The sequence below is a fragment of the Fusarium oxysporum genome, chromosome I, assembly GCF_013085055.1.
Source record: "Fusarium oxysporum Fo47 chromosome I, complete sequence".
NCBI classification, from domain to species: Eukaryota; Fungi; Ascomycota; class Sordariomycetes; order Hypocreales; family Nectriaceae; genus Fusarium; species Fusarium oxysporum.
The window spans coordinates 509,573-525,905 of record NC_072840.1 but is presented as its reverse complement, the minus strand read 5'-3'; the positions used below and the strand labels follow the sequence as shown (position 1 = coordinate 525,905).

At 46.0% G+C, this 16,333-nt stretch overlaps 8 protein-coding genes across 8 annotated transcripts; 2 read left to right on the top strand and 6 right to left on the bottom strand.

Annotated features, from left to right (window-relative positions):
* Positions 1–1,357: 1,357 nt before the first annotated feature.
* Positions 1,358–1,604, bottom strand: FOBCDRAFT_266468 (uncharacterized protein; the record flags this gene model as incomplete). The annotated part of the gene is made up of 2 exons (XM_059611390.1): positions 1,358–1,409; positions 1,465–1,604. The coding sequence occupies 2 exons, from the start codon at positions 1,602–1,604 to the stop codon at positions 1,358–1,360; spliced, it is 192 nt and encodes a 63-aa protein (XP_059466520.1).
* Positions 1,605–3,396: 1,792 nt separating this feature from the next.
* On the top strand, positions 3,397–4,027 carry FOBCDRAFT_266467 (uncharacterized protein; the record flags this gene model as incomplete). Its single annotated transcript, XM_031180455.2, has 2 exons — positions 3,397–3,900; positions 3,962–4,027. 2 exons carry the CDS (start codon positions 3,397–3,399, stop codon positions 4,025–4,027), a joined length of 570 nt encoding a protein of 189 aa, XP_031041223.2.
* A 3,098-nt stretch (positions 4,028–7,125) lies between these two features.
* Positions 7,126–8,359, top strand: FOBCDRAFT_246422 (uncharacterized protein; the record flags this gene model as incomplete). The annotated part of the gene is made up of 1 exon (XM_031180454.3): positions 7,126–8,359. The coding sequence occupies one exon, from the start codon at positions 7,126–7,128 to the stop codon at positions 8,146–8,148; it is 1,023 nt and encodes a 340-aa protein (XP_031041222.3). The 3' UTR covers positions 8,149–8,359.
* Positions 8,360–8,455: 96 nt separating this feature from the next.
* FOBCDRAFT_313341 (splicing factor 3B subunit 3) lies at positions 8,456–9,009 on the bottom strand (the record flags this gene model as incomplete). The annotated part of the gene is made up of 2 exons (XM_054702631.2): positions 8,553–9,009; positions 8,456–8,482 (listed from the first exon to the last, which is right to left on the bottom strand). Exons 1-2 carry the CDS (start codon positions 8,970–8,972, stop codon positions 8,456–8,458), a joined length of 447 nt encoding a protein of 148 aa, XP_054558606.2. The 5' UTR covers positions 8,973–9,009.
* A 3-nt stretch (positions 9,010–9,012) lies between these two features.
* Positions 9,013–9,601, bottom strand: FOBCDRAFT_266464 (uncharacterized protein; the record flags this gene model as incomplete). Its single annotated transcript, XM_059611389.1, has 2 exons — positions 9,013–9,271; positions 9,417–9,601. The coding sequence occupies 2 exons, from the start codon at positions 9,599–9,601 to the stop codon at positions 9,013–9,015; spliced, it is 444 nt and encodes a 147-aa protein (XP_059466519.1).
* A 1,536-nt stretch (positions 9,602–11,137) lies between these two features.
* On the bottom strand, positions 11,138–12,903 carry FOBCDRAFT_313340 (uncharacterized protein; the record flags this gene model as incomplete). The annotated part of the gene is made up of 6 exons (XM_031180447.3): positions 12,877–12,903; positions 12,690–12,797; positions 12,555–12,642; positions 12,334–12,492; positions 11,983–12,280; positions 11,138–11,934 (listed from the first exon to the last, which is right to left on the bottom strand). Exons 2-6 carry the CDS (start codon positions 12,736–12,738, stop codon positions 11,140–11,142), a joined length of 1,389 nt encoding a protein of 462 aa, XP_031041215.2. The 5' UTR covers positions 12,739–12,797; positions 12,877–12,903.
* A 236-nt stretch (positions 12,904–13,139) lies between these two features.
* On the bottom strand, positions 13,140–14,500 carry FOBCDRAFT_209963 (uncharacterized protein). Its single transcript, XM_031180446.3, has one exon. It carries the CDS (start codon positions 14,326–14,328, stop codon positions 13,258–13,260), a length of 1,071 nt encoding a protein of 356 aa, XP_031041214.2. The 5' UTR covers positions 14,329–14,500; the 3' UTR covers positions 13,140–13,257.
* Positions 14,501–14,927: 427 nt separating this feature from the next.
* FOBCDRAFT_194194 (uncharacterized protein) lies at positions 14,928–15,938 on the bottom strand (the record flags this gene model as incomplete). Its single annotated transcript, XM_054702630.2, has 2 exons — positions 14,928–15,173; positions 15,303–15,938. 2 exons carry the CDS (start codon positions 15,936–15,938, stop codon positions 14,928–14,930), a joined length of 882 nt encoding a protein of 293 aa, XP_054558605.2.
* Between the last annotated feature and the right edge of the window lie 395 nt (positions 15,939–16,333).

Genomic DNA, 16,333 nt, shown 5'->3' with positions numbered 1-16,333 from the left:
AATGTTTCATGCTATCAATAATTTCTCACTGCCAGAGAGACTACTTTGGTCGGGAGGGGGGCTATGCGGTCTGAACAGACGCTGAAAAATAAAGTTCGCGGCTGCATTAGTTATCTGCTGTGTCAGAAAGTGTTGGGATAAGTTGGCCGTGACCCGTTTCAAACACCTCACTTTCTAAACTTATGGCCACGGTGGACGAACCCATGATACAGAGCAGCACCCAGCTCAACTAAAACATAAATTGATAATTTCTCAATTGATGCTCATCGCTCTATCTGTATCTCTACTAGGATATGGTTTCTGGCCGCGTCTCTTGTGCATATCTGCAACTCGGACTCTAAGCGCCGACCGTGGCTGACCATCTGCCGTCTCATTGTTTCAAAACGCTCTCTATACAACAATAAACTCACACCTAATAACCTTATTGACTGTTTTTAGCATTGGACACATGTGATGAACTGGGAAGGCCTCGGACCTATAAGCCAATAGTCTCGGAATGACAAGTGGTGCCAGCCGTATTTCAAAGTGTCAGGTAGTTATCATGACTGATCGCAGTTGTCCGACACTGGTGGGTTGTCTCCCTGCTTTTCTTTCGATGGTGCCCCCAAGAAGCGGTTTAGTGGACTCTTCTGTTTCTTTGCATCCTTGTCCACATCGACTGGAGGTCCTGGGGAAAGGAATGGGACATTTGCTAAGACGGCGAGAATACTCTCAATTAAAGTCATCGTCGTGTTGGCTATGGTTTATTCTCGTGTGTTGTCAGAATGAGGTCTGGAGCTGATCGCTGGAGTCCCCAGAAACTCGTTATAAAGGATATCAATCGATTGATAGGCAGCAGTTATTCAGGTTCTCAATCAACATCGACGTGAGTATTGGGTGACGTCAGCTCATGCTGTTGGTCCGTCTCGTTCACCTCCTGACATGGTCATCCATTGGTCTGCCAAAGGGTATTGAGGGGCATAGCCTGGTCTAGATTACTTCCATCAGGCCATGATGCCTACCCGCTCGGTTTGTGACTCCCAGCATCCTCAAAACAAGCTGTACTGCGGCACCAGATGTATAATTGAAAAAAGGCCTTTTATCGCAATTACCGATACAACTGTCTATATTATTTCAAGCATAAAGAGGTTCAACTTCGCTTTCCCTAAAGATGCTTTGCGAAATGGGAATGCGATGTAAGGAGGCTCATGAAGTCAGTGCTAAAGAATTCCGTTATAGTCTCGTATTTGTAAACTGAGAGAATAAATTAGACCGAGGTCAAATAAGTGGCTTCCCAACCGCAAACTCTCTATTACATTAGAAGGTAGTCTTAAACAAGATATAACCGATGTTCATCCTCGTTTATCCCATATATGACCTATCCCTCCTGCGTGTCCTTATCATCTGTAGAACCGCACTGACCGTCTTCCCTGAACGACTCATAGATCAGTAGGGCGATTCGGAGCAATTGCGGCGTTGTATCACTGAGATGCAGCCCTAATACCGTTGAAATAGTCCTTGTAACTCTGCTTGATGGGGCCGTTAAGCTGGTCTACCATCTCCTTCGTCTCCTCGACCACATCGACTATGTCAATGATCTCCAAGACGGTATCAACGACCGACATGATGACAGCGACAACGGCGACGAATTTTCCCCTGGGTCACGCACACCAAAGCTGCCCGACTCAACCTCCGCCACTTCGAAACCAACAGCTTTGGCGTTGACTGGGATAGTCTTGTTGGCGATGCTTAGCTTGTAAACCATGATCGCAACGGAGAAGTTTTGGACGATTGACAGTTGAGTATTGAAGTCCCTTGAGAAAGCTCAGAAACTGCTGAATATCAGCGTTCTTCTTGGTACTCAGATTAAGCTTATCCAAGGCTTCGTAGATATTGCCGATGTCATCAATGTTAAACAGGACAGTAAAACACTGCCAACAGCTCTGGAATGGCTTTAATTCACCGTCGAAGCATTTCCATGATACGCTCGCTCATTGACCAGATGCTTCGTCAATCACTTCAAAGCATCTGGGTCCTGATGTCCATACGGTCCTGCAGAATGTACATCAGGAAGATGCCAGATCGTTATGCAATGTTTTCCAGCCTCTAATCTGCCAAATACGCGAGAGGTTACCCATCAATTGAATTATTGACGGCATCAATCTCTACGAAACAGATGAACATCTTGCAGACATATCGATAGTAATTTTTATCTGAATGATCTTGTTCACAGGTCTGGTATTGAAAACGATTAAACATCCCCTTACATCTTCACTACCTATACTAGAAGTGCACCAGATATTTAATGAAGATCACAATCCATGCTTATTACATATTAAAGGAAACCCTACAGCGGAAAGGAGTCTGCAGTTGAATATCTTCTGATAATATTATCTAATAATTTTGAACATAAAACAAGGAGCTCCCCCAAAAGCAGCTCTCCTGAAGCTACCCACTTCCACCAGACTGTTACATTCTTATACTATTTGCATCAATTATCTGTCTTAGGAAGCAAAGGAAATACTAGAGAGGGACTGTATTATTACACTGGACTTGCTCAAGTGTTTTCGGAACCTATCCTTCCCGAACTCGGTAGTGGGATGGGACCTGGATGTGGTCAGTGCGTGCTATATACGAACTGTTGGCTCTTTTGAGAGTGTTGTTGGATGAAAACTATTATAGATCTTTTGGAACCATGTTAAGCTGCCTACTTGGGATGAACTGACATATTCCAGGCTGTTTGATATTGGTTTCGGCTTACCCTTGTCTTGGGGACCCTGGAAACTACGTCAAACGTTAACGTGGAAGTACTTAATGCCGAGGGAATAATGGGGCATAACCCTGTTTTAGAGTACATGATTGGTTCAACTTCATCAAGACGGGCCCTGCCGACACTTCCCAGTATCCATTATTTACCCGGGAGGTTCCTGACTCGGATATCCCTGCTAATAGCATGTTTGAGACTTGACATCTCTGTTGATCCCGTGATGCTTGCGGGGTTGGCTAAAACGAATGAGACGTGCCTTATAGCAAATCGCTTAATTGAAAGCTGACATCTAGTTTGCAAGGATTGCTGAAATAAAGTTTAAGCTTATAAAACACACGGTTCAAGAAGGTGGAGTTGTTAGTCACTTGTCTCATAGTTCGGTCATGCCGATGAGTTTACGGCATTACAGGAGACGAGGCAACGGGGATACCATCGAAAAACACAGAGACATGAAGAGAAGAAAAGACTATAAAGTGTCGAGGTTTCCCAAGTTATCCTTTCTTCAACCAACTCAACAACTCAGTTCGCTTCCTCATAATCTGCTGCGCAGTTTCATCCCTTACAACTTGATCTCTTTCTTCAAAGCTCTTTGCTTCAACTTTACAATTTTCACCAAGTCCGTGACTTACACACCATTCAAACCTTTCAAAATGAACTCTCTCACTAAACTCGTTGCCGCCGTCGCCGGATGCTCTGCCATTGTCAATGGCGCAGTGATCCCAGCCGAGAACGACCTTCACACTACCACGCTCCAGACCCGAGACACAGCCAAGGGCACTGGCCATATTCTCAGCAAGCGTGAGCCGGTCACCATTGCTATTCTGACTGCGGCTGGTACCGCGGCAGTTACTGCCATCGTCAACGAGGCCGTCAGCGCTGCCGCCGCTTTTATCGGTGACATTTCCAACTTTGACGCTGGCCGTGAAGCCTTCACCGTTCAAACAACCGAGACCATGATGGCTAATAACCCCGACCCCGAACGTTTCCAGGCCGCTGCCTGCTATAACAAAGCCTTCTCGGTTGCTGATCCTGCCAACATTGACGGACAGTCCTCCGTTGAGTTCAGACTTGGAATCCTCAACACCGATTATGAGTGCATGTACATTGCTGCACCTAACCAGTTCTTTACTGAGGGCGATGGAGGTCTCATCAACGTAAGTCATAATTGAGCCACATATCGAAGTTCATGCCCATTTTGACTAACGCTAAATACAGCTCTCCTTTACCCATACCGATCGATGCACTTTTGATCAAGAAACAGCTGATCTCACTTGTGTTTAAGTCAAAAGCACGAGAAATTATCCTTTTTAGAAAAGCTTTGTTCAAGCTAGGAGATATTGGTCAAACACCTGTTAGAGATGCAATAGTCTAGTATTTACATCACATCTGATACAATATTACTAAAGAAGCTCATAATGATCCCCAATAGCCTAAAGACCTAGCGGAAACAGACCTGAAGTGAAAATATTAGGATACCATGTTACAATCACCTAAACAAGAGGTGCAGGTGTCAAAGACACGAGGCGCCTTTGCTGCTTGTAAGGCGGATAGTAGACTACTTTATCTTAACTTTATCTTTATGAATAGTCTAGTGCATTACAAGATATTAAATAGCCGTAGTAAGAGCTTATTAAAGAGATTATATATATATGAAGGCAGAAGTACTTGCCTTTCGTTAATATTAATAGCTAGATACTTAAGATAGAATCTAGCACTAATAAAAATAAAACTACTTAACCTAAGTATAGCTAAGTTAAAGAGATTATAGTTAAATTATTAGAACTTTTATTTTATATTAAAAAACTACTTATTAAGGTACTTAGAGATTAGGGTAAAATATTGAAGATTTCTAAGAATACTATAATATTTATTAAACTATTATTCCCTTACTCAGCTTACTTTGCCCTTATACTTACTAAATTTCTATCGTTTGGCTTATAAAGATGTACACCACTGCTTCCCCAACTTTATAAATAAGTAGAACAAGAAAAGCTTAGACCCTAAATTATATTTACTTTAGAGGATCTTTATAATTTATCCTGCACTTGCCTAAACTTCCTTAAATCTTAGGACTAAGACCCTAAGTCTTATCAAAGTTCCCCATGGTGATGTAAGCTTCAGCCACATGTCTCAACTGCAAATAATAATTCTAAAAGTTTTCTCGTCTAATGCCCCTGAATTCAATGTCAGACTCGATATTGGAGTCACAGAGTCCTACCCCCCAGCAATTGGCGAGGTTAAGACTTATGCTAAGAGCTTATAATTGCCACGGCGAAGTTAGCTAACCCCATAACCCAATCACCCAAACTTTTAACCTCGTGCACAAAAGAAACTTCTACAACTCTGAAGATATTGGATATTGGCTATTCGCGATTGAACTATCATTCAGGGCCCCCACAGTGGTGGCTCGGTGAGTATAAAATAGCCGACTGTTCTCCTTTTTCTTTCTGACCTTTCTCTCCCTCTTATGCGATCATTGCCTACCCCAGGCACATTAATGAGAAACAAACTTTAGAACCAGCAATTAAGATAAAATACGTCAATATGTTCATACGGTGGCTGTACAAATTGTTTTGCCGCCAAACACGCCCAAACCGTAATGTTTCTGGTAAGTCCGTTCTACTTCTTGAACGATTTAGCACTAACGTCTGTCTCAAGCAAACACAGCCATCGACGAGACTCTTGAGACGATTGTTCATGGCGCCCATAACAAACCGAATGGGGAGGTCTGCACAAGCACTGGAGTCCCAAAGGTGAATATTCATAATCTCCCTGACAAGCCGAATGACGAGTACTGGACCAGCAGCATAGTTCAAGAAGTTGTCGATCAAGGCAAATCAAACGTATTGAGAGAAATGACAGAGGCTGGCAACAAACCAGAAATCCATCTTTTGAATCTCCCGGATGAGATCCTCTTGCTTATCATCAAAACCCTATATGAGGGATCCGACAAGCCCTCATTATTTGCGTTTTTCGTTCTTCGCCAGGTGTCCCAAAAGTTCAGAGGCCTCATGAGAGACAATACTTTTCTGTCCCATGTCTTCTCTGATCGAGGCTGCTGCGAATGGTGCACAGGGGGGTTCCGGGGGAAATGGACATGCATAAAACCCTCGCCCTACGAGCTGCACTGCTTCGAACACAAGATAAAAAAGGCTGGCATAGACATCAAAGGACTGGGAGGTCTCATTAGGATGGAACGAATCTGCAAGACGTGCCGACCAGAGTTTGAGTCTCGGCAACGAACAGGCGTCTCCCTGGATTGCAAGTTTGTAGCACGGACTGGCCAAGACTGGATGTACTGTTTTGCTTGCAAAGTTGAGCATCCAACCCTGTGTTTTTCAAGCGAAGAGGCTCGAAAGCAATCAAATCGGGTATACATTGCCAGGACAGGCTATATTCGTATATGCGCCCATGAAGTATTATCTTGGGACGAGTTGCAAGCATCTCTTAGGTACGAACAGGGCGTAGTCACGAAGTTCAAGAAAGTTTGCAAGCATTCAAGCCACCTTTTTCATCACAACAACGAGCGACAGCTACCTACCGCTAAGGCTGAGAGGAACAAAGCGATCTGCACTCTTCACCTATCATCTGGAATTCACTCAAAGGAAAGTCTTAACGAAACCTACTGCCAGGGAGACGGAAGGAGCGACAATGTTGAATATCGGAACCATATATTACCACTTGGTATGACGCAGATGGCACGGGAGTCTGAGGGGAAGAGCCCGAGGGTACATGATGAGAAAATGGCGGGTCAGACAGCATCGATTTCTTGTGAGGATTGTTTGGAAGACTATGAGTGCCTTCAATTTCGCTATACACGATCGATATTACCGAATGCGTCAGCACACAACCTTCCGGGACACAGTTGGTACCATACAATCAGCCCAGAGTCTTACTCGTATGCTGGGCCTTGTGGTGTACCAGAGACCTGCTCTGATGCTTTATGTCGAAATTATTACTCTTCTGGGCTTCGCTACCGGCATGCTGATTATGGGAAAGCTAAAGGATATAATCACTTATGGAGGACAAACAGGTAGGATGTATTATTAACATTAAGGCTCCTTTTATTATAAGTTAAATATAATTATTTAAAATAATCAATTAAATTATATCTTCAACCAACTAAAGTTTATATCTTTTATTTCTATTTTCATAATTACTATACGTTCAAAGTAGTTCCGAAGGTAATTAAGCTTCCTTGTTTGCTTTGTCTCTGTGGCGGCTAATGAAACGATCCTCAAAATGCTGTGTGGCCTGGAGCATTAGGCACTAACTTTGTACCATCCTTCTGTACCGCTGATTCAAACTTCTACCTTTCACGACTTTTTTCCCTTTGTTCATAACCCCAAAGCTTCCCATGAAGAGATATTACCGCAGCCATGCGACAAGATCTAGCCTACTGGCAAGTGCACGACACTGAGGATGACTGTGATTTGATCATCCGATCTAACTCTGGCCATGTATTCTACTGCCACATTTGTCCCAGTCAATTTATTCGATCTCCCACCATCACAGAACAGTACTTCAAATGTCTCGAGCTCTTGAGAACAGGAGAAGTAGAAATTGATGATTTCTACGAGGAAGATGCCTACGAATGGTTGTTAAATTGCTTCGAGCCTTTGATTGCGCGACTTGCGCCATCCTCAGAGCTTCAGGTCGTTACGCAGCCGACCTTGGCTCATTACTATTTCCCTGAACAAACCTTCGTCTGCCACCTCAAAGCTGTGGACGATAAGCTACAGCGTGAACAACTCGACACCAAAAACCCTGGATGGAGTAGCCCGATTGTCAAATTCGATTCCGATTTCTTGACTGAGCTGAATCAGTGGACTCAATCCTACACTCCATCCCAAGTTCAAATATGCTATGATCGAACGGAGGACAGTTTGATCAAACCGCCAACCTGTATCAACATCACTAATCAAGATGGTCAACCCCTCAAATGCTTCTTCAAGAAGTTCGGACTCTCCTTTGGCCCATCACATGCAAAGAAGGAACTTCTTGTATTGAAGAAGATTACCGAATCTCAGATACCTCCTCCACCTCAAGCGTATATCTGTCGCCTCGTGGGAGTGGTTCGAGAAGGAAACGGGCTTCTAGGAATGTTGCTCTCCTGGATTGACAAGAAGAGTGTACTGTCCAAGACCAAAGCTTCTGCAAGCTCCCCAGAGTTAAGAAAACGTTGGGCAACTCAAATTCGGAATTCACTTGACAGTCTTCACGAGAATGACATTATATGGGGAGATGTCAAAGGGGAGAATGTTCTTATAGATCAGAATGATGATGCCTGGATCATCGACTTTGGTGGAAGCTACACTATGGGCTGGGTTGATGAGGACAAGACTGGGACACTGGAGGGCGATGAGCAAGGTGTTGCGAAGATCTTGGAACTTCTGGAGTAGTCTGAGCTATGGAATAGTTGATAGTCTTGGCAATTTCTTAGGAATTGTATATTGTCGGGGGTGAGCTTTGACTACTGGATCGGTACTTGCATTAGGGGAGGTGGCTAGTTGGTATACTGCCTGAAACTTGTTTATGAGAGTGTTGTTTTGGGATGATAGACCTGACAGCTGATACTTGCATTGCGCGCCTTACTTGTACAAGGGGAGGAGCGTTAGATAGTGTTTCTATTCGAGATATCTGGTCATGTATCAATTTAAAGTTTAGTGATCGCTGCCTCTCGTCTCCCTAGCGCTTTTCATAAGTTCATTAGAAGGCAGACCGAGTTCGGACATCCTATCACCTGTCAGTATGCAGACCCTATGCCAGGAGTAGATGGGAAGAAAAATATCAAGATAAAACGTACAGAGACTTTACGTTCAATGTCGCTGACGGAGCGATCGAGCTCGTTTGCAATTTGTTGCTTCTTGTCTGCAGGAAGTAGCCGATACCGCTCGCATAGATCTCCATCTATAAAGCCCTTGATCGGCTCATAATAGCTACGATACATCAGATGATCACGGCCAACAGGCGACAAGTCAAGAGTACGCATCTGCATCTCTAGCGTGTGAAAGAATTCAGCGTCCTCGCGTGTGACGAAGGGGATGAGCACGCCGATGGTGCCTTGTAAACCGCTCCAAACGAGAACATCCTGCCCGCCTACGATAAGATTGGCCTTGGCGATGCTGGTGGGTATATCATGGGCGAAGAAATGTGCCACTGAGTCAAATCGGTTTGGCGCACCATTAAGGTAATTCCGTGCATAATCTCCAACGTGATGGCTCATCTTCTTGGGACAGCGCACAATCCAGATATTACCGAATTTATCACCACCAACCACCGATTCGTGGTCTACCATAGTCGTACATGTCGTCCACCGTGCCAGGGGAATGGGCGGACATGCCAACCGCGGTTCCGCCACCCCATACCACCAGCGTGCCCTCAATATGGCCGTGGCCACTTGACGGCAGCGGAAGTTTGAACAGGTGAAAGAGGGCGTCATTTGCAGTTTGCACAACAGTTGTCAGCGCAGCGGCATCAGGAAGTGGCAGGTTTGCTGGGACTTTAAAAATGCCAATTGGCGGTCTGGAGAGGAGATGTACGACTGATGGGTTCCCCAACGAAGGGGTTGGTCATCCTCGTGGCTAGTATAGCCGGCTACAATGTCACCGACCTTGAATCCAGAGCCATTTGCCCCGGGGTTTCAAGGACTCGGCCACAAAAATCGTACCCAAGGACAAAGTTGCGGAAACCAAGATAGTTCACTATTCGGAGATCGGAAGGGTTGGAGCCGGAGAAGAGAACTTCGATCAGGATCTCGCCCTCTGCTGGCGTGGGAGCCGGGAGATCGCGCCGAACAACAACGTTGCCTTCGTTGTCGGCATAAAGCGCGGGGCCAGGGACGTTAGTCGTCATGTCTGTTGGTTTTTTGTGTGTTTTTTACTGATATGTTTAATTGAGGTAGAAACTGAGAGCAGTTCACAAACGGCAGAGGAGATTGTGAGTATGAAGAACCACCCTGAGCAAGCAGGAAATTTCGGTCTTTTTGTGCTTCGTAAGAGGCTTCTGCTAGTCTTCCGGTCTGGGCTTCAAGACCAAGTCCGCAAATCTTCGCGGACTTGCGGACTTCTGGAAAACTAAAAAAGGCAATGTGATGGTAACAAGGGGCCAGGAGCTAGATGGATCTAGAACGCTGGAATAACGGGCAGCCTTGGCGTATTTGCTTCAATTACTCCAGAATAAAGATGAAATAGTAAACCTTGCAGTGTGACCATAAGTGGTTGAGTTTACTCGACCATCTTGGAGGCATCCTAGTGTGACAACGCTCCGAGACTGGAGGCAGAAACTCCCGGGATAACTCTTTACGCTCAGTAGAACTATCACTTGCCCAAATCTCAAGGCCTAAGAAACAGAGGCTATTCTGACTAGGGCTGCTCTCTAAAAGTTGACGTCCTATCTATCCGTCAGACAAGGACTCTCCTGGGTCCTACGGCTATACAAAGTAGATAGTCTACCCTTAAAGTAGGCCGATAGGAAGGGAGGCCTAACGTTGGGTGTGCAGGGTCATGGTGCGATTTACTGACACGCCGGGAGTGTTTTGTAAATTCCAAGAGCGGGATGGATAAGCATTCGCTAAGACGAAGTGATGTCGATTACTCGGGGGAAAGTCGGAACGGATACCCGAGTCTATATCCCCATGTAGCTTTGGGGTGCCCACTTGGGTTAATAATCCTCAAGAATTAGATAGCCATGGTGCTGCATCTGTCTGATTTTATGTCGCAACGGCGGAGTTGATGACATGTGTTCTGGCCACCCAAAAATTCCTCGGAGGGCTGATATAGTAAAACACGGGTTCCCGAAGAGTGTTACTATATTTTGATTTGGCTATCTTCGAGGTCGCCAGCACTCCTAGGTCAGCCAGCGCTTCCAAACCGGTCCTTCAACTATGACCGTCGTGCTGTCGTGTTTTCGCCGTTACTGTCGTCTCGATGGTAGAAACCAGGTTACGCTCGCTCCACTCACAGAGCTGAATCAGGGCCGCAGGAACTTGGACGCCAATCTTCGTCCGTAGGCGGCGGAGTTCATGGGGCCGGGACGCTATCCAAACATCCTCCCACTTCCCGTATGAAGATCTGCCAAGGAATATTAGGTAGTACCTTGCAGAACGAACCACGATGCTGTTATGTGCTAGCGCGGAGAAGGTAATGTATGCTCTGCCGTGAGTTGTCTTGATCTCCGTCAATGCGGCGGAATTATACTCATGCTCGAACTTGTTCGACACCAGAGTTAAGCGCAAGACTGAAGAAGCTGGAGACATTCCTCAATCTCCCACTGAACATTTTCAGTGTCATGTGTTGGCCTTGGGTGATGAGAGAAGTCCTGTTCTCTAGTCTAGAATAGCATCCTAAGCTTGTCCTAAATCTACCTAAGTCTTCTCCTAGCTTAGTGTAGATTTATTCATGTGGACTTGCAGGATCTAATATATTTTCTAAATGCCGCATGGCCTCATCTGTGAACGCAGGTGGAACTCTCCCCTTTCCACAAATGGGCAGCCCAGCGATGTTCGATAGCTCATCATACCACCGAAGCAGATCACCATTCTCAAAGCTGACGGTATGAAATTCGATCCCCTGCTCTTTGGTATGCTCTTCCCATGACCGTTCCCAGTCTTCCTGCTCTAGAGTCGTTGGAAGTGGCAAAGCATTCCTACCAGAAAACACTCGTGCTAGCGCAATAGCTTGATACTCGTAGCTGCGAAACGCAAGTGTTTGTCCAAAGCCTATGATACCAAGTGTAGGATGATCCCGAAATAACGTATGCAAGAAGCTTCCGTTAAGCTTCTCTTTGTCGTAGTTATACAGGTGTCCTCCGTTGGCCTGAATATTCCAGAACGGAAACGAGGGCTTGTAACCAGTGCAGTAGATAACCTGATCAACATCTTCGAGATATGAATCGTCTTCGAACATGATGTGACCTCTCTCAGCCACATATCCTTTAATAACAGGTCTCCACTCAATGCCTGGTTTAGGCTCTGGTCCCTCCCAGATGGACTTATGTCGCCTTGAGACATATACTGGTAGTCGAGCAACTTTGAGGAGTTCGTTGGCTATATCTCGGCCAGATAGAGCATTGCCAACGATGAGTATCTTCTTGTCATTGAAAGGATGAGGCTGGCGATAGTACTTGGAGTGCATGACGCGGCGTGGATATTTCGCGATGTATTGGCTTAGTCCTTTGACCTCGGGGACCTAGTAAAATGTCAGTTACGTGAAGAACAGAGGCAATTTTAAACATACATAGGGAACAGAAAATTGACCATTAGCAATTATAACAGCGTCGAAGACCTCCTGCCACCACTCATCGACGTCCTGATCCATATTATGCTTGCGCAAGGTCAACCTCCAACGGTCTCGTCCACTCTCTGTTGATATCTTGCTTAGATCCTCAACGGTAGTGTTGAGTACCAGAAGATCTTCCATTCCGTGAAGTAAATAGTAGTTCCTAAGATATTCCCGGGGGGTCTCGTGAGATACAAAAGGGCCATAAGGGAATCTCTTGTCCGAGAAGGACATGGCTATCTCTGGAACGGTCGTTCTGGGCTGTGTGAGTTCTGGCATGTCAAATTCAACACATATCATAAGACTTACGTCAAGGAATCATATATTGGAGTGGATTGAAAACGCTCTTGCTCGTTATTTGGCACTGTCTGAGGCAGCTTGTCGGGTATCTCCAGTGGAAGGTCAACTTTCGGGGGCAGAGCTCCAGGCTGGATAGGTGGCGGCGTGGAAGGAGCTGCGTCGTATAACCTAGGTTTGAAACCCATTGTCAGTACTTCAGAAGTCTCAGCATGGGTAGAGATTTTAGCAACCATGTTCCGCCAGGAGTTCCCCTCCTCTCAAAGACTGTGATCTTTTTAAAGTACTGTTCAGCTTTGAATGCGGCTGCGGCTGCCGTCCCTATCTCGGTCAGTATTCAGTTATGGAACATGGTTGAAGTTGATCACCTGATGCGCCGGCTCCGATTATAGCAACAGACCTGAGGTCCTTCACCATTTCTGATCAACGGCAGAAACGTCAAGAATATTCGAGCTTTAGCCAGCGCCGAAGGAACGCTTAATGCTGTTAGCTATGATGCTTTTCAAGTACTGTGATTTAATTTCTATTCACTGAAGGGAGCAAAAGGCACCATACCTTGATAGGGGATGTAACTTATCAAAAGGTCTCCTAAGCTTATGCTCGGTTTACCCAAGTTGTTTCGGGCCTTATGATCGAGTGCTTTAATTGGTGTTCTTAACTCCCGTAGTCTTACTATCTCAATTTGCAGTCGTGCAGTGAGATGTACAGAAGTTTGTGATCCTTATATGTGGAGATAAAGATGGGTCATTCAAGATGGGCCGATCTCATATGATCAGACCACCAAGCTGATGATCCGCCGACTATCAGGAGCAGAGTTGTTTCCAGCCATTCGACAAATACTGATACATATTATTTTCCAGTTTGATAATATAGTGCGGCGCCTATTATACAGCCTGATAGCCTTAACATAATCCAGAGAACCAAACACCCAGTCCACTAAACAGTCTGGCTCAAATCCTTCATCAACTGGAAGGCTCCAGGCGTCTCAACCCAAGATGCAAGACAGTATCCAATCATAAGACAAGCCTCCTCTTTCGTTTCGTGCGAGTACATCCCAGGTCTTTGTGAAGCTGCCGATACTGGACTACTCAACATCAAGCGCCAGAAGTAAGGGTTATACTCATTCACAGATCTGTAAAGCTTAACAATCTGGTCCTTAACCTTCTTGATAAGCTTGGAGAGATGCTCTGTGCTACCCAGCAGGATATCCGGACGTGCCGCCACAGCGCTGCCGACAAGCTCACTGCGAATGAGTCCCACGATCTCTGGTGGGATAGTGCCGTTGAGAGCCCGGGTGGTGTTCTGTGCAGACTGCAAGTCAAGCAGAATTCTCACTTTGATCAACGTCACAGCTGCCACATGGCCTAAGCTGAGATATTTCCCGTTTGACCAAGTCTCCAATGGCTCCTCCAAAATATCCGCATCTCTGATATCCAGGTATGGCTGGTCCATGTCACCCCAATCATACTTTGACTCTGAGCCGGTAGTAGCGTACCACTTGACGAAATCGTAGGCTTCCTGATCCCTGTTGAGCCGGATGTACAAATGCGGCACAAGATCCCTCACACCCATGTTATCGCCCCGACAAAGACGAAGCATATCAAGAAGGTGATCCAACGCCTCCTGCACCGCGTCAATTTTACCTCCAGGGGCTCCAAAAACCTGAAGCAACACGTCGACCATATGATATCGGGAACGCATATAAGCACGCGTCTCATGAATACCCCAAAAATGCCCAACGCCATTCTCGAAGATATTCGGAGGAGTGAACATATCTCCTGGATGATCACGAAGTTCTTGTTCCTCCTTCTCTACTGCCTTGCGTGCTTTTTTGATGATGGTGCAGCCATTTTTGTGATGGCTTCGGTCAGCTGTTTGATGAGATGCTCCGCAGTAGTACACGGCCTTGCAGCTCGAGCAACGCCTCAGTAGATCTTTGTCTATTTCGCTACAGGTCTCCAGCTGGCAGACTCGAGGAGTGAGCTCGCGTGGTTCTGGCAATGGCATGACGCGTTGTGGTGTGCTTTTTGCTTTTTTTGGGTTTGATCCGAGGCGGGGGAAGTGAAAATTGGTGTATTGGCTATAACTTGAAGATGAAACGTTTTTAGGATGAGAGTTGTATGTGGCTTGCAGCTGTATGTGACATGAACGTAAGAAATAATATATTATAAGATGAGATGGTGTTACTTTTTGACGGTGATGATATAATTGATCGGATGCTTGAGGCAAGGGAGGGGCATCACCAGACTCGCACGTGACCAAGAGATTGGTCGGCTCGGCAGATAGGATAAGGTTAAGCTACGCGTATTGTCATCGACCGTATAGAGTTTTCCATCAGGCATTTTCAACTGGCGGGTTAAGTTTCCCGAGTGAGACTAAACGTTTATCCTTCTAGTGCTTTTTCACACACGTTCAGGATGTTCAAGATGTGAGAAATACACAGCCATTTCTCCCTCGTCTTATCAAAGCTTTATCAGACTTGCAGGTCCTTCGGCTTTCAGGTTATTACCGTTCTATAGCCATTCCTGCATTTGCTCCCCCCAATAATAAGTTACAAAAATCTTAATCGAAAACATGAGAACCAATTGCATCTTTTTATTTATTCATTATGAAGCCTCAAAGTCTGCAGTCACAACAACACTCTCGGCCATCTGATGCTGATGATCTATAGCTCTGCTCTCTCGCAACCTCCACAGCCTTTTATATCCTTGCTTCCTGCTCCACCTTCTCAAAAATGGAGCTATAATTGTGCTCATTGATACCAGCAATTCTGGCTCGTCCTGGGTGTTGGGTCGAAGGACTCGTACGAGTAATGGTGCGTCGACTCGCCCGATAAGATACGCCTCTGAATCCTTCAGAGTTCAAGTTGTTTGTTGTGCTATTATTTCCTGCGTGACTATGCGGTCTTGGCACAGTGACACAGCCGTCGAGAAGAGGGCTCTGGTGTTCATCCATTGCTCTTTCGGGCCTCGGCATCTAACCAGGTCCGTTTTGAAGCACCTCGTCGCCACATAAGCGAAAGTCGCTACGTCCTCAGAATCGGCAAGTATTCGGGCCCAGAAGGTCTCCTTTTCGATGGGGATTTTGAAGCATTGTACTGCTAAGCCTTGAGGGATGCAACCAACAACGAAATTTTCACCCTTCCTATCTACACCCGTGTCTTGCAACAGAAACAGGGCAGCGATAGCAAGTGTCTCGAACTCTGCTTGCAGTTCACGGTCTAGCTTTTGGTAATGTGCTCTGAAGTCTTCATGTCGTAATATCTCCAGGATATCACAGCCTTGAAGTCTCTCCCAGTAACAAGGCGTGGTAGCAAGGTCTGCCACGTAAGCAGGTAGGATATTGGCGAGGAGCTCTCGCAGCCGCACCCGTCGTGCGATGCCGGTACAAAAGCTAACCTTGACAGCGAATGGCCCTTCTAGATCGGCGATGGAAAGGGATCTCTTGGCAAGGATGTTGGACTTCTTGGTTTGGCCCAGTCTCTTCACCCACGTCTTGGCGAGGTTCACTATTCCTACCGCGTTTTGTCCGCCCTGGAAGCCAAGGCCTAGCTGCCTTTCGGACACCTCCCAGTAGCTTGGAAATGTTCCTAGTTCCTTCAGCCATGGAATAGCCATCTGGACTTGTTCCTGTGGCGTCACCGTGCAGTCCTGGTTTATCGAGACTCTTGACCCGATGACCAATTTTTCATTGCGAGGGAAGGTTGAAGTGAACTTTATTTTGTCTTCCGATACTGGGCTCCAGTGCAGAACAGGCAAGTGGTGACTTTCTGTTTCTGTCGAGGCGGAGGTAATCAGGCCACCACCAATGGATATTGCGTGGAGGTTTTCCGAGTCATCTTTTGGGATGATGAAATCTCCAGGACCCCAGGTATCGAGCAAATCTTCAGGGCAAGCCTTTAAGTCGAACTTCTTATCACAATCTCAGCTCTAGTGTCCCTAGGCCTTTCGCTTTATTTCCGTGCCATTCCCGCTCGCGGAATCACTTTTTTCGACCAAGCCTACGTTTGCAA